Source organism: Oncorhynchus masou, chromosome 11 (assembly GCF_036934945.1).
Source record: "Oncorhynchus masou masou isolate Uvic2021 chromosome 11, UVic_Omas_1.1, whole genome shotgun sequence".
NCBI classification, from domain to species: Eukaryota; Metazoa; Chordata; class Actinopteri; order Salmoniformes; family Salmonidae; genus Oncorhynchus; species Oncorhynchus masou.
This window is the reverse complement of record NC_088222.1, coordinates 57,295,559-57,321,185: the sequence shown is the minus strand read 5'-3', so window position 1 is coordinate 57,321,185 and position 25,627 is coordinate 57,295,559. Positions and strand designations below refer to the sequence as shown.

General features: G+C 41.0%; 1 protein-coding gene across 2 annotated transcripts in view; it reads right to left on the bottom strand.

Annotated features, from left to right (window-relative positions):
* LOC135548870 (double C2-like domain-containing protein beta) overlaps positions 1–25,627 on the bottom strand; it is a 287,108-nt gene that overhangs the window by 195,436 nt on the left and 66,045 nt on the right. For both annotated transcript variants that reach the window (XM_064978920.1, XM_064978921.1), the window contains exons 7-8: positions 13,161–13,259; positions 12,723–12,890 (exon numbers count right to left, since the gene is read on the bottom strand). In XM_064978920.1, coding sequence (XP_064834992.1) covers positions 12,723–12,890; positions 13,161–13,259 — 267 coding nt within the window. The remainder of the gene's footprint in view (positions 1–12,722; positions 12,891–13,160; positions 13,260–25,627) is intronic.

Below are 25,627 nucleotides of genomic sequence, written 5' to 3'. Positions count from 1 at the left end.
CGTAGAGAATATAATGTTAAAAACATTTAAAAAATGTTTTATATATATAAATCAAGTGAACAGGGGTCATCACATTACAATGACAACTACAAAAAGAGTGGAGAATGATAACGAGAGCTATCGTTTGGACCACTTTCAGAGCGATTTTTCCCTATTATTTTTGAATGAAACGTATTCCAATCGCAGGGGTTTTAGCGGTTATTGAAATGGCACTATAGACTAGAATTATTTACTCACTAGAAGAAATATGAAATGCATTACTCAACTGTGTTGTTATAGCCTGGGCATGATCCCTTTCGTGTCCCTAAAAAGCTTAAACAATTGGGGAGAGTTGTGTGTCACTTTGATTAATGGACTAAAATCTAACTAATATTTCACTTCTTACTTTGGCTACACATCTCTAGCCTCCCTCTTCCAGCTGTAGAATGTATGATAGGCTACACGGGCCATTCCTCTTCACGTGAAATTCCAGGAAAAGCTATCGGACATTTATGTGTAGCCTTTTTTATACTAGGCCGATTAGAATTTGTGTGAAGAGAAGCAGCCTTGCTCTTGCCAATTGCTTCATGTAAAACAGGCCTTGGCCAAAGTTAAGGAGACTGAGTTGGTGTGATCACGATGGCCTGTGGTAATAGCATTATTGCACTGATGAATTGGAAATTGTTGCACAGGACAGACAGAGAGATGAGCACAGCAAAAAAAAGAAGATCCAAACTAATTGAAAATCATTAGAAAAATGGAAATCACTTGCAAACCACTTGAGCAACCAATGATGTAAAAGATGCGCAGGCTAAACAGCGTTTGTTATTGAATTACTTCATGTACTAATAGGTCCTCTTTGCTTGTGTTTGAAATTCACTGCTCGAATGGACCTTACAGATAGATGTGGTAGTCATTCAAAAAGCATGTTAAACACTATTATTGAACACAGTGAGTCCATGCAACTTAATATGTGACTTGTTAAGCAAATGTTATCTCTTTACTACTTTACACTTCTGAACTGATTTAAACTTGCCATAACAAAGGGGTTGAATACTTATTGACTCAAGACATTACATTTTCAGCTTTTCATTTGTAATTAATTTGTATGTAAATGTAGCATAACATGCATGCAACAAGGTTCTCCACACAGAACGGGCTTGACCTCAGTGGCCTTCTGCTATGCTGTGGTGCAGTGGTGAGGCGGTGCACTAGGGAATGCCTAATGTACGATCTGTATGTCCAACCTAGGAGAAACAGCATGTGCACCGCACAGTAAGGTTGGCCTTGGCCATAAAGGTTGACATCGGGGTTGAAAAGTGAAAGGATTCCATTAATCTCAGTGGAGACCATCGCTAAGGCTTTTAATAGAAATTATTGACCGGTCATTTTCTGTCTTGAAGCTATTTTTCTGAAAGACGCCTCCGGATGGAGTTAGCAATGAATAGCCTGTCACTGTGGCACATTTGAGGTGTAAGTAATGTTGCAAAGCTACCAGTAATTTACCAAAGTTACCTGAATCACCAGTCATTTTGGTAATGAACAGGTAATCTATGGCAATCTATGGTAATTTATACTTCAATAACCTAAAAAAATAAATAAAATGACATTAAATCTGTGTCCATATTGTCCATTAGTTTCTAGTGGATAGACCATATGTTTTGAGAGAAAATTCATGAAAATTAAGCCTAAATAATGAACAAAAATAACCTCTGCCAACTAGACTTTTTTCACAACTGCAACCAGTTCAGAGCCATAACATTTACAACAAAGACATACTGACAAATATAAAATATATTTCAAACACCAATGGTATTCACTAAGTGTATGTTTTATATTTAGGATCATGTTTTACAATTCTATTTTTAATTTTAAAATAATTGCTTTAGATTATATTATGTATACTGAACAAAAATATAAATGCAACATGCCAAAAATGTCAATGATTTTACTGAGTTACAGTTTATACGAGGAATCAGTCAATTTAAATAAATAAATTAGGTCCTAGTCCATTTTACATGCCTGGGCAAGGGTGCAGCCGTGGGTGGGCATAGGCCTACCCACTGGGGAGCCAGGCCCATCTACTATCCCCCATAGCATAAAAGTTGACCTATTTTGTTCTGTGCAATAAATAAATATTGCTAACATAGTCTGGGACAGTTATGGGATGTGATAGATCACTCAGTGTAGCTCAACGCTGGATGGCTTTTTTGATCTATTATTATTTTTTGATCAAGGGTGGCCAAACTTCCATTACATTCAATGCTACGGGCGTCAACAATGTCGTACTCTTTTTGACCAGATGACATCAGATACTGTAGATGGGCTATACATACTGAGACAGAGGGTGCGCTGTTTCACTCGCTCGGATGCTTTCTCCAGAGATACAATCAGCCTCTTGCAAATTGAAGAACGATTATGAAACACAGAGAGCTAAAATAAAAGTTGTTTCGTGTTTCATTGTTTGTTTATTGGTACATTTTTGGGGGAAGACTGGCTTCCATTGGCATCCATGAATACGGGCCACTGCAAATGCTTCCCACATTCGAACACACACAAACGAGACACTCCATCAAAGCACGCTTCCAAGAACCAAATCTCGTTTTCAGTCGAATTTCCAGATGAGGATAATTGAAACTGAGGCTAAATCAAGAAGTTCAGTGCCCCCTTTAAAAAGTAATTCAAGAATCAATCAAATCCAATTGTGCCATTCACCTCACTCAGTCATTTACCAATTTCAAATGGCTACATACAAATTATTAAGTAATTCTGTCTGTGTGATGATACTTGTGTCAGTAAAATATATGCCTTTTGTTCCAGCATCCCTTCAATTTACTTTTTTTTTAAAGAACACAAAAACCCGTGGACCCTTCAACGATTAGGCTTAAATAAAGACACCCTGAAAACCTAAAGGATTATCTGTAAGGTCTACTGCCAAAAAAAAGAGCTGTCGGAACCTCTGAGAAAGCCAGCACTGGTCCATTTTGCATAGCGATACCTTTAACTGACACAATGACGGCAGCCTCCTGGGCTGCGTGTGGGAGACTCCTTCATCGGTGCTTCAGCATAGCTGACGAGCGCCACATAAAGAGCTGCAGGCCAAGGAGTTAAACACCCCTGTCTACTGTTAGTATTTCATCCACACAGGTCATTAGGAGAGTCACATTTCGCTAAAGCATTCCACTCTACTTCCACACACCTTTGGCTACAGCTAGTACAGTTTGCCCCAGCTAAATTAATAGTTAGTGTGAATCACTACCACTGTATGTGCAGCTCAATTAAGACCTGGGTGTCTCAATAATACACCATATTACATGCCCTACGGATATGCAGAGCTTTAGTAACATTACGATCCGTTTCAAGGCAGTTTAAATCATTTCTGCAACTCACCACTGTTACGATTAAATTAACAGCCTATTGAAATGTGTGCAGCACGGAGCTTGATTAAATTGTTTTATCCACAATTTTAATACAGCCAGTTGTGGGACAGATGCGCCAGAAAGCCACATCAGTGCTGAACCAAAATGCGAAGAGACAGCAAGTGAGTTTTCCCGTCAAGCGCCGTGTCACTGAAGTTTCTTATAAAGTAATTTCACTGCATCCAATCATGACTACCTGTCAAAGCAAAAGGAATTGCTTGAAATTGTGAGCTTCCGTGGAGAATGCCTGAACACAGCACTGCGGTCTGACTGTCTTCCTCGGTGGGCAGAGAATGATGCATTTTCTCAGACACCTTTTGAATGGAAATGCAAACTGGCAAATGTTTATATCTGCAGCTTACCTTCTCGATTTGACTGTGTATCTATTTCAATTATTTTTTACACGAGAAGTGGAGGAAAGGCATACTTTTGTTGTTTCTAGAGATGGTACCGTATGAAGCAAATCAAGCAACATTATAAATACAGCCCTAAAGGCAGATATGTTTATTGAATGTTTAGCTGAAACTACAATAGGCTTACGGTGTTTTCATAATGAATAATCATTGGGTTGGATTAACACATCGTCCCCTTGCTTTAAAACAACAAAGGTCCCTGGGCAGATCTCCAGCAGCATCTCTAAAGCCAGTCCTCATCTTATATTCAGGCCTTGTCTGGAGACTGGATTATTATTATTATTAATTATTTTTGCCAAATGATTCCCCCCACCCCCTCCTTCCCCAGCCCTTATAAACAAATGGCAGTGGTTTCTCATTACCGTGGAGGTGTTTTGTATTCCCGACAAAGGTTGTCGCGTTACCATTTCTCCACAGTGTAACTGACTTTGACAGATCAGAGTCATTATCTGATATTTTGTAGAAGGGGCTACATTCCGCAGACTCACATTTTGAAACGTTAAAGCAATTATATGAAACCTGCGCTGTAAGCGAGGTAATGACATTGTATAGTATGGCGCAGGTTGATCATTGCTTTCATCAGAGACCCAAATGGCACCCTTTTCCCTATATAGTGCAATACTTTTGATCAGGGCCCATAGGGGTGTTAATTACATGAGTATTTTTATTGCGTTCTGTTTCAGTCCTAGTGTCGCTCTTCAGATAAACCTTTAACGGTGGAAAAGTTGAGAGTGGATGACTCATCGTGTCCCAAAATGAATACCAAAATGCCAATCTCTCCCATTCCTCTCAATTACAAGATTCAAACTAACTGCCTTTGATTGACCAATCTCATATAGAGCACTTACATAAGGGGTGTGTAACTTCTGGCCCTGTCTTCAGTATGCAGCATTTAGAATGTCTCAACATTGAACTCAACCAATAAAAATTGAGAACAATATGAAGTGTAATAAACCCCAATTTTTCACCTCCCAAACTGTGCAGTGGTGTATGGCACCGCTTGGGGTTCGATCCCAGGCTATTACAATCATCCGTGACTTGGAGTCCTGTAGGGCGGCGCACAAATGGCCCAGCGTCGTCCAGGTTAGTGGAGGGTTTGGCCGGGGGGGCTTTACCCGGCTCATCGCCCTCTAGCGGCTCCTTGTGGCGGGCCGGCGCGTGCAAGCTGATATTGATCATCAGTTGAATGGGGTTTCAGCAAGTGGGTGATAAGAAGCGTCATGTTTTCAGAGGACGCATGACTCGACCTTCGCCTCTCTCGTGCCCGTTGGGGAGTTGCAGCGATAAGACAATATCGTAATTGGATATCACAAAATTGGAGAGAGGGTATAATTTAATTTTTAAAGCAAATTTTTCACATTGGAATTTTTTCATCTGAAAGGGATTTTCATGAGTCACTTTCTATGTGTATGAATTATGGCTGTTCTCATGCTTTTAAAACCTTTACTTCACATGTGCTTTAAAATGTAATTTTTGGGGCAAAACGCTATATCCGATACACTTGTTTCATCCCAGAACGTGTTAAATCCAGAGCCGTGACAACTGTCTACAGACATGTCGATAGACGAAGTACACACTAGCCTTAATTCTCTAAATACATGGGTCTGATGCTAAGTAACTGAAAGTCTAGAATCTATGAATACATGGTTCTGTCTATATCCACTGTTCACATGGATGGAACCTTCCACACGGTTTTTGCTGCTGGTGTGAAAGTGCGTCATTTAGCACGTTTCTATTATATTTGTCTGTTCAGTCATAGGTCAGGTTTCTTTAAATACTTCCCCCACATTTAGGAGCGTAATCAGAACTAGAACTTATCAATTTAGGCCAGGGATGGGCAGCTCCAGGCCTCGGGAGCCAGAGTGGTGTCACACCTTTTCCCCATGCCTAGCAAACACAGCTGACTTAAACAAATTGCATTCTAAACTGAAGATCATGATTGGTTGATTATTGGAGTCAGGTGTGTTAGCTGGGACTGGGGGCAAACGTATGACTCCAATCAGGCCCCCCAAGCCCTACAGTTACCCATCCCTAATTTAGGCTAACTCTTGGCTTAGTCAGCCAGATGCGGTGATAAACAGCAGTCACTCTCAGCTGTTTGTTACCTTAGCTTTGAGCTCTTGTGTGTTGTGGACCTTTTGATTGAGTGATCCCTTCAACAGTTTATTGGAGCCTGTGATGTCTGTTTCTGTTGGCCAAAAAGGAATATTTCTAAACAAGCTCATGAAAAGTAGAGAGCCAAGATCCAGCACCACTCAGGTGAAGGGAGAAAATAATACAGCAGCAAACATATACGGATGCTGGAAACTATAAGAATCAATCCATCCTTGACCTACAAATTACAAACTTTCAATGTCCTTAAATACTTCCCTAAAGTGTATATAATCAAACTCAAAAAGCTTCTCTTGATTTATCATAATGAAAAAGCCTGAAGAAAACCCATAATTATTTTTCCAAAACGTATTTAAAATGTCCAAAAAGAAAACAGTTTACATTGGCTATATTATATTAGTACAATATAGTTGAAACAAATTGATTATATTATATATTTCAAACAAAATAAGGTCTGTCTTTTCACTAGCCATGCATGTCATGCTAAGATGAAACAAATATGTTTAATTAATGTCAATTTAACAACCTTTCTGAAAATGGATACAGTGATTTCATAAAGAATTCACACCTCTGGACCTTTTCTACAGTTTGTTGTGTTACAGCCGACATTTAAACTGGAATAAATGCAGATTTAATGTCACTGATTTACACGCAATACCCCATTATGTCAAAGTGGAATTATTTTATTGAAATTAATTTAAAAAATGAAAAGCTGAATGTCTTGAGCCATGAAGTGTTCAAACCCTTTCTTATGGCACACACACTAAAATAATAAATGTGGCAAAGAAATGACTTCTGTCCTGAATACAAAGCATTGTGTTTGGGGTACATCCATTACAACACATTACTGAGTACCACTCTCCATATTTTCAAGCATAGTGATGGCTGCATCATGTTATGGGTATGCTTGTGATCGTTAAGGACTGGCGAGGTTTTCAGGATAAAAAATAAACAGAACGGAGCGAAGCACAGGCAAAATCCTAGAGGAAATCCTAGTTCCCAACAGACACGGAAAGAATAATTCACCTTTCAGCAGGATAATTACCAAAAATACGAGACCAAATCTCCACTGGCACTGCTTACCAAGAAGACAGTGAATGCTCCTGAGTGGCCGAGTTCCAGTTACTCTAAGTGATAATGCCCAATAATATGGTGTTTGGGTGATATATTGGCGTGGGTGTTGTGGTCATATCCTCCAAACACTGGCTTTTAGGGGACTATCACTTTTATACAACAGGTTGGCAAAATATTAACGATTGACATATTTTCATTAAAAACAAGATATATTCCTGAAACAAATCTAGGGTTGTTATCCGAGGCTGCTGGTCATTTGTTCTATTAGTTGGTTGCCAGAAACGCGACCCAGTTGTTAAGTCTTTTTGTTCTCTAAGGACGTTTGTTCTAAATATTCTATTGGCATACTGGCTGGCAACTTTCTCATCCCTTGCTATGGCTATGACTTACGGTCACGTCACAGTGCAGCCAGAATAACAGCAAAGTAGTTGCATTTGCATAAGCTGTTTTCTAGTGACATTTACAGTGCCATTGGAAAGTATTCAGACCCCTTTTTTCCACATTTTGTTATGTTACAGCCCTATTCTACAATTGATTAAATTGTTGTTTTTTCTCATCAATCTACACACAATATCCCATAATGACAATGCAAAAATAGCTTTTTAGAAATAGGTGCAAATTATAAAAAGAAAAAACTGAAATATCACATTTAAATAAGTATTCAGACCCTTTACTCAATACTTTGTTGAAGCACCTTTGGCAGCAATTGCAGCATCGGGTTTTCCCATTATTCTATGGAGATCATGCTCTGTCAGGCTGGATGGGGAGCATATTTTTGGGGGGTATTTGTACATTACTTCACTATTTATATTTTTGTCAATTTTTACTTTAATTTCACTCCAAAATAAAATAATGTAGTTTTTACTCCATACATTTTCCCTGACACCCAAAAGTACCCGTTACATTTTGACAGGAAAATTGTCCAATTCACTTATCAAGAGAACACACCTGGTCATCCCTGCTGTATCTGATCTGGCTGACTCACTAAACACAAACGCTTCGTTTGTAAATTATGTCTGAGTGATGGAGTGTTCCCGTGGCTATCCGTAAATTAAAATGTTTTAATTATGCCTTCTGGTTTAATATAAGGACTTTTTTATGATTTATACTTTTACTCAAGTACAACAATTTAGTACTTTTCCACCACTGGATGTGGCTGGGGGGTATAGCATTTCTTTCACATGACCCATCAATTTAGACAAGTGTGTCTGGGTAAGCGTCATCTAATATTTATAAAATATTTTTATTTGGACACTTTGTTTACATGGAATTTTTCCTTATTGTAGGCTACTACTTTTACCATTTTTAGTCTTAATCTTTACTACACTACTCACTGTTTAACACATGGCCTCAAATGTGAATCCTTAAAGAGATGTGTGGGACTGGCTTAAGAGGGTGTGAACAATGCTGAATGGGTGTAGACAAAAGGAGAGCTTTTTCAAAAGTGAGTTTCCAAGTTGATCAACTTTCAAAGCAGAATTTACTTTCCCATTGTTCCTCAAATGCAGTGTATGATATACCAGTCTACTTTTATCTAATGTAAAAAAAGAAAAAAATTCAAATTTTGCAATATAAGACCAATTTTGAGCAGGTCAGTCACACATGTCCTTTTCTAATCAGGTTAACTAAAGGTAATGTTAGAGTAAATCATAAGGAAAACATCTAGATGCAACTGTCAACACGACTGTCAACACAACATATGTTGTGTTAGAACGGCGAGCGTACACAGGAAAAGCTGAAGCTGCTGCAACTGGCAGCGGTGTTTAAGCGTTCTCTCTTCAGTGCCAACTCCCTCCGGTCATATTTTCACTTAGAGAACCTTCCGTTTTCTACATCAGAGAGTGAGGGGTTACTCCCGAGTGCACAATGATGAAGTGCAATTATACGACCTCAGTGTAAAGAAAAAAAGAAGAAAAAAGAATATCAGAAAACTTCTGAAAATGTCAAGGTGGATTAGATAAATGAAGTGAGGGAGTGGGAGGAGAAGGAGGAGTGAAGAATGGTTGGAAGTGTAAGACTGGGGCACACGGGGGTGCGGAAGGGTTATTCACAGAGACCGACAAACAATTTCCCCTCCCATCAGGCAAATCAATCGAAGACCTACAGCGACTACTGTGAGAGCATTATGGGTTCTTTTCAATTTCCACTCGAGCTGGATCACAGCTGCACACTGTTACCTTTGTAATGACACAGAGAAAGGTGCTTGAGGGACTACATTAAAACAAAGCAACATGAACATAAAGATGCAGGTTGTGCGTGAGCTCAAAGCTTCATTGAAGGATCGCACAACACAGCCAACCAATGTGATTTCGTATTGAGTAGAGTGAAAAAATTGATTGAGTTAAGAAATGTTGACTGGGGTGATATTAGGTTGACATTCTTCCCTTTTTAGTTTGTGTCTAATAATGTCAATCACTAATTCAAGGGAGAACAGTAGTCTGTCCTTGGTTGCATTATCTCCAATGCTTGGAGGTACAAATAAAGTCGTAAAAAAAATAAAGAAATACCATTTAGGAACAAAAATGACCATATACATTTACATTTAAGTCATTTAGCAGACGCTCTTATCCAGAGCGACTTACAAATTGGTGAATTCACCTTCTGACATCAGTGGAACAGCCACTTTACAATAGTGCATCTAAATATAGCTCCTTTTGCACCTTCCGTGCCTTGGATTCCAGTAAATATAACTAGTAAACAACACAATGTCTGCTAATTGTCATTAAAAACTACTCAGGTCTAGACAATGCAGGTTGTATCTGAAAGGGAGTCATATTGACTACATTGAAAGTGTGCTACCATTCAATGCTGTTCATTGACTATAGCTCAGCATTCATCAACATAGTACCTCCAAGTTCATCATTAAGCCCTGGGTTCCGAAGCTCACACTATGCAATTGGGTCCTGGGCTTCCTGACGGGCCGCCCCCAGGTGGTGAAGTTAGGAAACAACACCTACACTTCGCTGATCCTCAACACTGGGGCCCCACAAGGGTGCATACTCAGCCCCCTCCTGTACTCTGTTCACCAATGACTGTGTGGCCTAGCACACCTCCAACTCAATCATCAAGTTTGCAGACAACACAACAGTAGTAGGCCTGATTACCAACAACGACGAGACCGCCTCCAGGGAGGTGGTGAGGGATCTGGGAGTGTTGCCAGGAAAATAACCTCTCACTCAACGTCAACAAAACAAAGGAGGTGATCGTGGACTTCAGGAAACAGCAGAGGGAGCACCCCTCTATCCACATCGATGGGACAGCAGTGGAGAAGGTGGAAAGTTAAGTTCCTCGGCGGACATTTCACTGACAAACTGAAATGGTCCACCCACACAGACAGTGCGGTGAACAAGGCACAACAGCGCCTCTTCAACCTTAGGAAGCTAAAGAAATTTGGCGTGTCACCTAAAACCCTCACAAACTAGCACCCCACGCATCACCGGGGGCAAACTATCTGCCCTCCAGGACACCTACAGCATCCGATGTCATATGAAGGCCAAAAAGATCGTCAAGGACGACAACCACCCGAGCCACTGCCTGTTCATCCCGCTATCATCCAGAAGGCGAGGTACGTACAGGTGCATCAAAGCTGGGACCGAGAGAATGAAAAACAGCTTCTATCTCAAGGCCATCAGACTGTTAAATAGCCATCACTAGCACAGAAAGGTGGCTGCCTACCTACAGACTTGATATCATTGGCCACTTTAATAAATGGAACACAAGTCACTTTAATAATGTCACTTAAATCATGTTTACATATCTTGCATCACACATCTCATATGTATATACTGTATTCTATACTATTCTACTGTATTATAGTCTATGCTGCTCTGACATTGCTCATCCATATATTATATATTCTAAATTCCATTCCTTACTTAGATGTGTGTGTATTGGGTATATTTTGTGACATTGTTAGATATTGCTGCACTGTTAGAACTAGAAGCACAAGCATTTCGCTTCACCCGCAATAACATCTGCTAAACACGTGTATGTGACCAATAAAATCTGATTTGATTTGACCATCTGAAGTCGAAAGAAAAATCACAAATCAATCCTAAATAAAACTCCAATATAATAACACACAAAAGACGGGTGTTATTTAAACTTGGTTGAACACGCACATTAAATGGCGCTGCTGCGTTATAAACATGCATATAAGAGTCAAATGAAGAAATTGTGGGAATGAGTAATTGCTCTGACTAATCCATAAGTGGCTTGAAACAGGACGATGTTGAGTGAAAACAAATCCGTGACTGTGGGAGACCCGGCGCCTTGCATAGGGATAAACCCCCATTATGTTCTGATTGACTGCTCACCGCTTGCAGGCGACAAAAAATCAATACCCGACAAATGAAATCCGTTCTCCAGCTTCCCTGGAGGACATCCCATGCAGTGGCGCATTCAACACAGCCCAGGCTATTCTTGACGTCCCCATTGTAATAAATCAAATCTGTATTGTTAATAAATTGCAGGGAGGAGAAGTAGATAAGAAAGTGAGAGAATCTGTGGACCATTATCCATGCAGTCCATCCCCAACTATTTGGCAGAGATGTATTTTCATGTCCTTTTAAATGTAGTGGGAAAGGGAAAGGAAAGGGTTAAGTGGTTATAGTGGTGCAGAGGCAGTCGTTTCGCTAGTTGGCTAACAGCTTCTGTAGTAAATACAAATGATGTCATTATCCTGCAAAGTCAGCCGACACATTTATGCCATCGGACAGTGGTCGCTGGCGTTGGTGATGCAGTATGTTCAATGATGTAAAAGTATACAGGAAAAGGGCAGATTAAAGAGGAGTGTAGGAAATGTGACAAATGGTTTTCTTTGTAGGAATGCATTAAGGCACAAAAATGTTGGGAAGGGTGTTAATTTTTTATTTTCAAGTGTTTCAAGGGAGCACTTGAAAAATAGTTATCTTTAAAAACAGCTGGCACTGGGCTGTACAAATTGGCAAAACAGGCAACCTGCCACCTGACACATTCGCTGTACAAATTAGGCCTAATTGGGCTTGAGCTGTGCCAGCGAGCATTCTGCCTCTGGAGGGCAGGGGTAGCAGTTGGGGCACAGAGGAAACATGGGCACCCCATAGTGGCACTACACTGCACCCACTGGCGGAAACGGAAACAGGTAGGGGGGTCTTGTTGGAGCAAGAACACCTGAGGACTGGGTTTCCTTCCTGGGGTGGAAAACAGGAGATTTACTCAGTTTGCCAGTGGGCTAAGGGGGTCCAGTTCAGTAAACACTCGTGTTCAGGTTTCTTCTAGTCTGATGTAGGCCCACATGGCTGGGAAGCTACTCAGCACCATCAACATCTAATGATGTTCATGAGCTCAGCGTCTTAGTAGGTGTGCACATATTTATTCTGCATTTAGAAATATTATTGTTGGGAACGCAACACGGGAAGGAGAGAGAAAATAGGTGCCCCTCTTGGTATCTGTCCCAAATTGCTCAAATCTATCCAGTACTGTCAGGTGCACTGAAAGGAGTCAACGAGAACAGAGGAGAAGGACATGGTTTAATGGATTACAACCCACCCCGGGTATGGATGTGGTAATATAATATGGCCATTTGACAGGGACTTTTATCCAAGGCGACATTGACAGTCACACACATTTGGCTAATGCAGGATGTAAATCCACAACCCTGATGTTCATGCGCTGTCTAACACACTGAGCCACTGGGGCCACATAGACAATGCCGAGTTCTAGATGTGCATATGGTTGTACTCACTAGAGGAGGGCCGGCTGTGCTCTGTGTCGTAGTCCTCAGGTGGGGCTGCTAGGGGGGCGGTGCTGTGGGGAGGCTCGCTGGCTAGGCTGGAGTGGCTCTCTGACAGCAGGCTGCCATGTGGGCACCAGCCCAGCCCAGTGGGGGTCCTGATCGGCCCCACATTAAACACTGGAAAAACAAACAGGGCCAAGGGGTCAAAGGCACAGTCTCGAAGATTTCCTGTTATTCAATAGTTTTGCGGTTAATTTTCCTATACCTATTGATCCTTCAAGAATATAGCTGATAAAAGGCTTATAAGCTTAGTAGTGTCTTACCCCCATATTATCTCAAAATCAAAAAGGTTGTATTACTCTGTTGTGTATATTTATGATGTCATATGCATGGCAGGGTCAGGCTGTTGAAATTACAGAGAGAAGGTATACTTCCAGAGGGATGTACCTGAGTCGGGGCGCTGCTTGCCCTCATGCAGACCGGGGCCGGACACCTTGCTCTCCACGCTGCCCTCACTGTGGTCCGACTCGCTGCCACTAGACACCACTGCAGACAGATAGATGGACAAGAAAAGACAAGAGGGAATGTCAATAGGGGATTATAGCAGTAGGGCTGTGGCGGTCACAACATTTAGTCAGCTGGTGATTGTCAAGCAAATAACTACAGGTCTCACGGTAATTGACCGTTATAATTAATATAAACACATTTAGCATCTGCTGGCTTCCAGACAGCCTACAAGCCACTGATGCAGACCTTTGGAACATCTACATTTAAAAAAAGTTTCATAAATCCATGTAATATAGCCTACACCTTCACAATAAATCCATTATAAATGCAGCCACCCTAGTCATAGACTGTTCTCTCTGCTACCGCACAGCAAGCGGTACCGGAGTGCCAAGTCTAGGTCCAAGAGGCTTCTAAACAGCTTCTACCCCCAAGCCATAAGACTCCTGAACAGCTAATCAAAGGTCTACCCAGGCCTGTTTATCATCTATGCATGGTCACTTTAACTCTACCTACATGTGCATATTAACTCAAGTACCTCGACTAACCTGTGTACCCGCACATTGACCCTGTACCGGCACACAATCGCTATTGTTATTTTACAGCTGCTGTTTAAATATTTGTTACTCCTATTTTTTATATATATTTTTTTACTTATCTATTTTTACTTCACATGTTTTTGATCCTATTGACTTGTTACTCCTATTTTTATTTTTTCTTATCTATTTTTACTTAACATGTTTTTCTTAACTTCTTAAAGCATTGTTGGTTAAGGGCTTGTATAAGTAAATATTTCACTGTAAGGTCTACATCATTTAGATGACAGGTCAAAACAAACATGGTATGAAGAAAATGTAGCCTATTTCAGAAGAACAGAATAGCATGTTCTGAGTTGTCCTTATGTTTGGCCCTGATCTGGCTACGCAACATGACTGTGGGCTACACTAGCTCATTTAGCAGACAAGATTTACTTCTAATTCCTGTGGCATTACTTTAATACTAAGAATAATACAATTGAACATACGAAGAACTGGCACCTCCTGGCATATTCCAGAAGAAAATAGTTTACAGAAAACTGGTGGGATTTTAAATAGAGGCCATAAAAACTATTTTCTCACGCAATGGCATAGCTTATTGAAATGTTATGCAACATGGGCTTATAGGAACACTGATTTCATTCCATGCATCAACCAGCTATGAGGAGCTGGCTCTCACTAAGCAACTGATGATCCTATTCTGCTCAAACTCTGAATGCCAGGGCTCTCATGAAGTGTTTTCCATTGCATTTGCATTGACGTCAGAGGGATTAGAGGGAAAATAGAACGCTGATTCCAGGCCATTAGCAAGTTTGGTACGCTACTAATGACCATCAGAGCACAGTTTTGGAGAAGCGTAGTTCGCGTGACTCGACGGTCATGTGGAATTTGACTGCGGTCATGACAAGTGACTGCTGGTGTGGCGGTAATATGGTTACTGTAACAGCCCTAGACTGGGAGACCGGTGCCGGTCTGCCTTCCAACTTATCACTGCCCAGCTGCTGTGGTTTCAATCAGGTGGGAAGGCCGGGAATGCAGGGACTGAGTGTGTGCCTTCCTTTCTCTCTTCCTCTCTCCACATACACACACGCTTTCTTATTGACTCGCATATACACAGATGCACACACACACACGTGTCTAACACGGATACACACACACACACACACCCTCTCTCTCACTCCTTTCTCATGGGCCCTGTGAAATACCACCCAGCTCTTCAATCTGGCCTGATGAATTCGGCCAAGGGATGCAGACTTCTGTCTCATTGTCCCTCCTGCACCAGACCAAACTCTGTCAGCCCCACAGGCAGATTCATTTACAGTTTTTATATATTCTTAGGGATTTAAAGTATTGTTAGGTTTAAGCTCTTTGTGTGTGAGAAGTGTAATTATCTAGTGGACGGCAGAAGACTGTAGGAATGCGTACTCCACATAACTCAAGGCCTCGCCTGATAAGAAGATCTGTACGGTGGAGTACAAAGGTTGTGGACTCGAGCTGGGACACAATACCACCAACATGAGCAACCGACTCAGTTCCTTCATCCTAGACATGGAAGTGGGGCATGATCGGAAAGGGGGTGGAGGTCTAGTCGGAAGTTAGAAATATATGTGCTTGTGATCTATATGGGGCTTTTGCAGCTGCAACACCTAGTGTGGTGAATACATTTAGTCTGAGCATTTCTCTGTGTCCGTCTGGATTATTGTACCAGAAATTAGAACCTAACACAGTACATCTTGCTGCTCGACAAGAATTCTCTGAGGATACCATATGTACAATCTCCTTCCGTTGTGCCCTGTGAACAAGGAACGTAACCCCAAAACTATGTCCAGGGGAGCTGCACATTCACCCCAAAAAACACAGAGCTGCACAGCAAAAGGCTCTGGCTGGTAGGGTGGGTAACACTGCAGCATATCTTGAGTGCAGGTTAGCGTGCCCACTGCTCTAATCCCACTGCTCTAACCTGTATGTCACATTCAACCCTAATCTCTCCTCCCCTTTAACAATTGTCTATCTATAACAATAACATCTGAAAATACAACTGGGATTCCTCTCTCCTTTAAAAAGGGACATGGAAAAAGGGAAACCAGTGGTATGTTGATTTTGGCATAATGTTCCTCCCATCACATTAAACAACCAATCGACAGGGGCGGCAAACAAACTAAATGAAGAGTAATGGCTTCCAGAGAGAGATCTCTCATTTCAATTGATCTTGTTCATTTCAAATATGACTCATGCCTCAGAACAACTCAGTTGAAGCACAACTCAAGGAACATCCATCTGCATTTTTCAATATTTATCATCATCTTCAAAGTGTGATGTTAAAATGGTTTAGTGTGTAAGAAAGCACACAGTGTGAATTTATGCAGTGTTTATCCTGAATAACAGATTGTATGCCACCCTTTTTAGTTGCCAAATAGTGTACTTAGTATTCAGGTGCACCACTTAGTGAGAGCGCTTCATCCTGTTAGTGGGAAATTACTAGATTGTCACCCAAGTCAATGAAAGCACGTTTTATTGATGGTAATGATGTGGCAGGGTTATAGAATAATTCTGAGCAATGGTATGCAACGCCATTGACCTAAAACATGTGTTACTGTTAAAGACAAAGGCAAGGAGATTGGACAGTTTTGCGATTCAAATCAAATATAATATATTGTCACGTACACAGTTTACGCAGGCATAAAAGGTAGAGCAAAATGCCAGTGTGCTAGCTCCCTCCACAATGCAGTACAATAATCAATTATAAAGAGTCAAATAAAAAATAGCAAGTAATAGGAGATGTAGAATGCATAGTAATATCCTGATATGTACACAACAGGCTAATAAATGTGCTAAGTCAAGTATGAAGTAAGTAGTGTCTTGGGTAGCGCAGTTGAATATAATAAAACTTGACTCTGTGTGTGTGTGTGTGTGTGTGTGTGTGTGTGTGTGTGTGTGTGTGTGTGTGTGTGTGTGTGTGTGTGTGTGTGTGTGTGTGTGTGTGTGTTCTAAGGGTTGGAGAGTTAGTGCAAATAGATCAGCAATCAGATAAAAGGAGAATGGATGTGGGGCAGGTTCACTTGACCTGATTAAAGATCGTACAGTACACTTTTTTTGACCTGATTAAAGATCGTACAGTACACTTTTTTTGACCTGATTAAAGATCGTACAGTACACTTTTTTTGACCTGATTAAAGATCGTACAGTACACTTTTTTTGACCTGATTAAAGATCGTACAGTACACTTTTTTTGACCTGATTAAAGATAGTACAGTACACTTTTTTTGAAAACAGCACAGCACAGTACTGTTCAAAATACACATTCAATGGGATCCCTCGACAGAAAACAGAGGGAATTTCCCATTACAATTATGGACTGAAATGAGTTCCAAAGGTATTGTCCAGAGACAGAGCAATCCTCTCTCTCCCTCCATGTCAACCCCGAACCCACTCATCCTAAAATAACCACCCATTGCCTTCTATGAACCCAGCAATCGCGGGGCATTATCACCATTACTCAGTAAGAACTGCCAAATACATAATTTTAGGCACACTAATGAAACCCGTTTTGGGATTTACATAAATTCTCTCTGATTAACCCGTGAACATGAATTCAAATTAGCTCGGGGAACGTCACTGTGGAGGTCAAAGAACTGATAGATGGTCAGAGCCAACCGAAATCTAACCCCAGAAAAATGACACCCTATTTCCTATGAAGTGGACTACATGGCGCTATTTGGGACGCGCACAGAGGGACCCCCTTCATCTAGATGGGTAGGGCGAGGTCAATCAAAATAGGTTTTTTCTATGTCCGATTCCAAACACAGGTTAATGTTGTTATGAATAATTAGTGAGATGCTATTTTGGACATGGTTGTTGTTTGGTTAGTAAAAGGTCTAGTTTTGTGCCTCGTACCAACAACAAAAAAACAGATTAATAGATGCACACACAATCATGCACAAACACACACACACAACTAATACAAAAATACACCCACCCAAACAAGTAAAACAAACCCGTCCTCCAAAAACAAATCCGCTGTATTCGAAAAAGTGTTACAACCTGGTCGATATTTTATTGAGCCGAGCCAGTCGTTAGGGAGATGATTCACTGTCTATCTTTAGAGCCCAGTGTCTCTCCATGTTGTGCAACAGCCACAAGACCCCGTCTAAAGCTGCAAATAGTACTGCGGCCAGACCAGTGTGTGTCCTGGTGCTCTCAGGGCTCAATCTCACACTTCCCTGATGAGAGCCCTTCATGACTCTGTCTAGGTAGGGAGAGATACTGTATCACTGCATGCCCACTCACAAAACAAGGCTGGAATTGGTTTCGAGCGCCACTCATTTGGGTAATTTCAAGCCGTGTTATATATGCACGAGAGAAGTGTACAGGTGCATTCTTAGAAAAGAGTTTTACACCTGGAACCAAAAAGGGTTCTTCAAAGGGTTCTCCGATGGGGACAGTAAAATAACCCATTTATTTCTCAGAGTGGAGAAACATGGAAATCACTACTATACATGTGGAAGTCACATTTATATTGAGTCTCATTTTACTGAGTCTTATTATATCAAAACTGTAGTTCATAAAATAGTACGATGTTTACTCCAATCACTCCAGAACAGGATATAAGGCTACATTTTTCTAGTGCAACACAATTGTGTCAAGTGCAAAATATTATAATCTTGCAATTTGACTTATTTTTATACTTTTCTCCAACAATGTGTGATTAAATGATACATACATGAGCATAAACAGTTTCCTGTTTTTCCTAATTATTAGTTTATAATGGACATTGTAAGAGCAAAGTCTCAAATTAAATCACACTGCAAGATTATCATTTTTGCACCATTATTTTGCTCTATGAAAATGTCACCCTTATAGTACAACACCCCTGAAAAGTCCCCTTGTACCGTCCACTGACGCAGTGCGGTGTCACGTTGCATGCTTCCTTAGCTCCTAAGAACTGTACTCAGATCAGCTTTTTCTCCCCTGTCTGGAGTCTCACAGTGTCAAGATTGCGTTATGCACTACCCCTCCCCCGCTACACAGTATCAGCTCACCTGCACCGAGGCGGTGGGCCGTGGTTCATGGGGGTCACAGCCGCAGCTGCCGGCACCATCTGATCCCCCCTACGCTCCTGCTGGGACCACAATGGCGTACCATGACTCAGCCTGGCCTATCGGAAAGCACATGTGAAGTGGGCCCGAACGTGACACGCCTATAGCTTATGCTATGTGATGTTATGTCATCAGTGGCGGTCGGTGCAACACAGCCTACATCGTTGTCACCATATTAGCTGCACTCAACATAGCTACTACAACTAAAGCGTTAGTAAACCCACAATCCAAATGTACAATCAAGCAGTACAGTGTACAGCACGTAGTTTAGCAGTTACACCGGAGGCAATACTTTGATAAAACCAAAAGCTTACCTTGACTTGGAAGAGATGGAGTGGTGAAGAGCCTTAGCCAGCTAGCTAACATAAATAGCACTCCTCTCGGAGTCAAATTGTTGAGTAGTCTAAAATTGGCTGCATTAACACCGTTAAAAAGCTGTCAGTATTTTTCAGTGACAACACGTTTGTGATATCAGTCTTACGTTTACACACAGGTATTAGGAGACACAGATAGCTAATTAGCACAGGAAGTCTTGCATCCGGTTTCCGTAAACATGCACTGTAACATGGAGATATAGCCATGTGGGAACACTAAGCCTATAAAGGTGTGTATCAATTTAACCTTTTTTATCATTATTTCTCACTGAAATGAAAGATAAGGTCAGTATGCTTCCGAAACCGTAGCGTAAGTTATGCGTGTTAATGTTCAGACCGAGAGTCGGGGCTCTTAACTGTCACGCCTGCTCCCGCTCTCCCTCCCTGGTGCTCGAGGGCGCCAGGCTGCCCAGCATTACGCACTCCTGCCACCATCATTACGCACACCAGCTTCCCTTGTCACACGCATTAGCGATTCATTGGACTCAATCACCAGTGTTATTACCTCCCCTATATCTGTCTGTTCCCCAGCTCTGTTCCCTGCTTCAGCATTAATGATCATGTCGTTGTGTTACCCGCATCTGATGCTGTTCCTGTCCTGTTCCATATCTGTGCAAAATGAAAGGTTCACTCTCTGTACCTGCTTCTTACTCCAGCGTTGGTTCTTACACTTAACAAAACCTCCCCGTACAGAGAAAGCCTTCATCCAATGACTCTTAGGTGTAATTTAATGGAACTGAGAGCCATTATCAACGGCTAGCTGTAGCTTATGCTTTCAGTACTAGATTCATTCTCTGATGCTTTGATTGGATGGACAACATGTCAGTTCATGCTGCAAGAGCTCTGATAGGTTGTTGGACATCCTCCAGATGTCATCATAATTACTGTGTAAGTTTATGGAAGGGGGTAAGAACCATGCACCTCCTAGGTTTTGTATTGATGTTAATGTACCCAGAGGAGGACGATACCATGGTGCTACCCTACAAATTGCTGTTGAGGCTACTGTAGACTTTCATAGCACAACAGTGTTTTAATCAGTTATTTGGTGACAAGAATATATTTAGCATAGTTTTTTCTAAAATAGGATAACTTTTCTACTGTTTAACCATTTTTTTTTACTCCCCAGTGCCTGACTTGGACTGAAATAGATGTCAGTACTCATTTTGGGTGCCGGTAATGTACATACTTAGGTGCAGGAGGTCCACATTACTTTTGATCTAATATTGTATAAGAGGAACAGGACCTCAAGCAGTAGGACATTTGAGGTGCTGATCCTTAGCTCCGATAAGCTCCTGCCCAAGTCAAGCACTAGTCCTCCCCTTCCTCCTCTGGGGAACCTCCACTGAATGCCATGTTGTGTGTGTGTGTGTGTGGATTGTCTTCTCAAGTGCAGATGAAAAGCAAGAGGTGATGGTTTGGGAATGTATTTTATCTGTCATTTGAAATAACAGTAGACAGTATATAAATACAGTCTAAACCACTGGGTGTATGATTTATATTCTAATGATTATAATTACATGTGTGACTCCACAGACAGCTGTATGAAAGGTTGTTTCAGTGCAAGTCCATCCCTTTAATGACCATGACAGTAGAGCTGATAACATAAACCTATTGGTGTCCAGGGAGTCTTTATGGTAATCCCCTTAAACATCCCACAGGCCCACACACTGACAGGTAGATGTGTAGTGAACTATACATTAAGGAGAGACACACACCGTTGATGTGTATCGAACTATACAGCATATGCACAAACGTGTACTGTATACTGAGCTATGCAGCAGACACACAGACAACACACACACACACACATTGCACTGCACTGAACTACTTAATTGAATCATGAATAAAAGATGTTTTGGGTTTTATCCGCGTCACACCCAATTTATTTAACATAAATCTTTATTTTGTGCTCACTTTATTTGCAAGGGTTAGGCAAATTTCAACCAGCTGCTCAGTATTCCAGGTAGTATTTGATATTAACGTGATCTTTAATAAGGGACCAATAACACAGTGGGTTCCAGACAACCAACCATTGTAAAACCACATTTTCTTGCCCTTTCAAGATGCTGTCATAAATATGATGCAGTTTAAGAAATGGACTGAGGGGCTTCACTTCTCACTGTCATTTTGGGGCCAGTGAACATACATGTATGCAACGGTTTGAAAACATGGATTTAATGTCGGAAAGCAGGCACCAGACATGTACAGCATAAGCGCCACGCTAAAACACGTGGCCCTTCAAGCCTATAGAATGTTGAAATCTAAAAATGGCACAAACTGTTTACCAAAAACAGGGTGATATCAACTAAGCTCAGCCTCCCATATCTCAGACATACGGATTTCGCTCGGGATTCAATAAATACACAGCTCCAGTTACAGCACTGTGATAGAAAATAAACTGGAGAGACAAACAGATTTATTGAGGAAAATGCAGCAACAAGTGCTTTCAGAATGGCTCACGAGCATGGACAGATACAAAGCACATCTGTGGACTTGCAATAAAGGCTGTTTGTTCATTTCCCAGGTGAGTCACAGCAAATATGTGATATAGCGGTGCTCCGAGGCCCCCAGCTAGCCATTCAGCATCACACAGATAAGGAGCGTGGCCCTGAGAACCACCATAGAGAACATAGATGGGGCCTTAGAAAGTGAGTCTTACATTCTAAGGCAATAATACTTTCAGTGACCATGACAACGGTTGACCTTGTGGGTTATAAAGCTGTGAGGGTAACCGTGTCCACTTTCACTGTTAACTTTTTATCAAACGTTTAAGGTGCATCCAAAGCACGACTGCAAATAATATATAGGATGTGTTACAGCTCCACAGAGACAATCGATTGATGATGATGTATCTCCCTATTATCATTGTCATGTTATCAGATTTGACAATTTCACAGAAGATGAATGGCAACAAAAGACTAACTGGGAGGGACAAGGCAAAATTGAGAAAATGGATTCACCTTCTGTTGTATAGGGAGGAGATATAAGACATGAAGCTGCCCACACATGTTAGAACAAACATTTCTAAACCTTGTTCCTCTGAAAGAGCTTCAGTCTTCCATGGAAATTGTCCAATTAAGATAAGAGGCCGACAAGACAGGAGAATTTGAAAACAAGGGTCTGCTTTTGTTCAGTCTCCCATCACAAAGTTCCTTTGGATGCAATTGGAGAGAAAAAAAATAACATGAGGATAAAGCAGTAAAAGGAGGAGTTGGCGATAAGTGCACAATGTGTCTTATCTCCAAGTTTCAGGTTTGTAATGTTTGTTACTTTCAACATATGTACAGGTACTATCAGACATAATGTCATGTTTGTTTCAATTTGAATAATGAATGCTCTAGGTTAGAAATGTCTGAATGAACCATGCGTCAACACTGCACAACCACAATATTTTGCCTTACAATATGAATTGGACTAAAATGTATCACAATATTTATATTACGCATACTTTCCTCATCTCACTTTAATTGGAATAAGGAGATGATTATCACAATTTTCAATTACAATTCATGCTTAGCGCTACCAATCAAGTACACTCCAGCTGTCCTTGTCATGTGTACTCCTCTTCACAAGTGGAAAACTCATCACATTTCCATGGCTTGACACAAGGTAACTGACTACCAGAATCATATATATACATATAAATATAAATATATATATATATATATATATTTGTAACCACTAACCTGTTGAGTAGAGATTATGCGAAAAGCTGACCCATCAAGTCGATTGATTAAGGCATAAATGATGTCATATGTCATCTTTAAACATTCATTCACTTGGTTGATATTTTACTAACATTATAAAAGTAACTAGAGACAATGGCCTGTGTTTAACCTTTAACATTTTTTAATTTTAGGACAGTTAACATTGCGTTATTTTCGTCCCAAACGTCTCTCCTGTAATTTCTCCCAGGCTAACACTCAAGATTAGCTAGCATGAAACCTATGCTGTCCTTTAGTCACTAGATGGGTTAAAAATAAGACAAACACTACATGACCAAAGGTATGTGGACATTCCAAAATCATGGGTATTAATATAGAGTTGGTCCCCCCTTTGCTGCCTTAACAACCTCCACTCTTCTGTGAAGGGTTGCTGCGGGGACTTGCTTTCATTCTGCCACAAAAGCATTTGTAAGGTCGGGCACTGATGTTGGGCGAAAGGCCTGGCTCTCATTCAGCGTTCCAATTAATCCCATAGATGTTCAATGGGGTTGAGGTCAGGGCTCTGTGCAGGCCAGTCAAGTTCTTCCCCACCGTTTTGACAAACCAGTTTTGTATTGACCTCTCTTTGTGCACGGGGGCATTGTCATGCTGAAACAGAAAATGGCCTTCCCCAAACTGTTGCCATAAAGTTGAAAGCACAGAATCATATAGAATGGAATCGTATGCTGTAGCTTTAAGATTTCCCTTCACTGGAATTAAGGGGCCTAGCCCGAACAATGAAATACAGCAAAATACCATTATTTATCCTCCACCAAACTTTACAGTTGGCACTATGCATTCGGGGGAGGTAGTGTTCTCCTGGCATCTGCCAAACCAATATTAGTCCGTCAGATGGTGAAACGTGATTCATGCTCCCCACAAACAATTACTGTGCTAATGTTTCTTCCAGAGGCAGTTTGGAACTCGGTAGTGAGTGTTGCAACCGAGGACAGATGATTTTTATGCGCTACGTGCTTCAGCACTCGCCAGTCCCATTCTGTGAGCTTGTGTGGCCTATCACCTCCGAGACGATTCCGCTTCACCATAACAGCACTCACAGCTGACCAGGGCAGCTCTAGCAGGGCAGAAATGTAACAAACTGACTTGTTGGAAAAGTGGCATCCTATGACGGTGCCAAGTTGAATGTCACTGAGCGCTTCAGTAAGGCCCTTCTACTGCCAATGTTTGTCTATGGAGATTGCATGGCGGTGTGCTCGATTTTATACACCTGTCAGTAATGGGTGTGGCTGAAATAGCGAAATCCACTCATTCAAAGGGGTGTACAAATACAGCACCAGTCAAAATTTTGGACACCACTACTCATTCAAGGGTTTTTCTTTATTTCTACTATTTTCTTCATTGTAGAATAAATGCGTCAATTGCAGTGTAGAGTTGCTCCTCATTACACACCACAGACCAGCAAATATTCTTTACATCATCGACATATGAACCACTACAAAACTTTTTGTATGACCTCTTATACACTATATTAGGTCCAGCCTTTGGAACTTTGGTTTACCTAGATATGGCTATTATATTGTGATCACTACATCCTATGGATTTGGATACTGAATTAAAGCAAATATCTGCAGCGTTAGTAAAAATGTGATCAAAACATGTTTTTGATTGAATTCCTGTGCTGTTTGTAACTACCCTGGTAGATTGACTGACAACCTGATCCAAGTTGCAGGCACTGGTTACAGTTTGAAGTTTTTTCCTGAGTGGGCAGCTTGATCAAATCAAATTTATTTATATAGCCCTTCGTACATCAGCTGATATCTCAAAGTGCTGTACAGAAACCCAGCCTAAAACCCCAAACAGCAAGCAATGCAGGTGTAGAAGCACTGATGATAGCCAGTCAATATTTAAATCACCCAGAAAATATACTTCTCTGTTGATATCACGTACGTTATCAAGCATTTCACCCATATTATCCAGATACTGACTGTTAGCACTTGGTGGTCTATAGCAGCTTCCCACCAGAATGGGCTTTAGGTGAGGCAGATGAATCTGTAGCCATATTACTTCAACAGTATTTAACATTATCCAGATACTGACTGTCTATAGCAGCTTCCCACCAGAATGGGCTTTAGGTGAGGCAGATGAATCTGTATGTACTTCAACAGTATTTAACATTATCCAGATACTGACTGTCTATAGGAGCTTCCCACCAGAATGGGCTTTAGGTGAGGCAGATGAATCTGTAGCCATATTACTTCAACAGTACTTAACATTATCCAGATACTGACTGTTAGCACTTGGTGGTCTATAGCAGCTTCCCACCAGAATGGGCTTTAGGTGAGGCAGATGAATCTGTAGCCATATTACTTCAACAGTACTTCACATTAGATTGTCTAAGCTTTTCAGGAATGTGGTTCTGAATATAGACCGCAACACCACCTCCGTTTGAATTTCAGTATCAAAGTTATTATCTAAGTGAGTTTCAGAGAAAATCTAAATATGAAAGTCATCTGTTACAAGCAATTTGTTGACTTCATGGACCTTGTTTTTTAGGCTACATATATTAATATGGGCTATTTTTTTAGCATTTTTCTGGGATGCTTGATAGTTTTTAATGTTTTACTGAGAAGCCTATCAGAGGTAGACTTACTCATGTTATTTACATTGGAGCTGATAGTTCAAGGTGAGCTGCATAAAGTGGTCTTATACTACTATAGCACACCGCCTCAGTGCTAACAG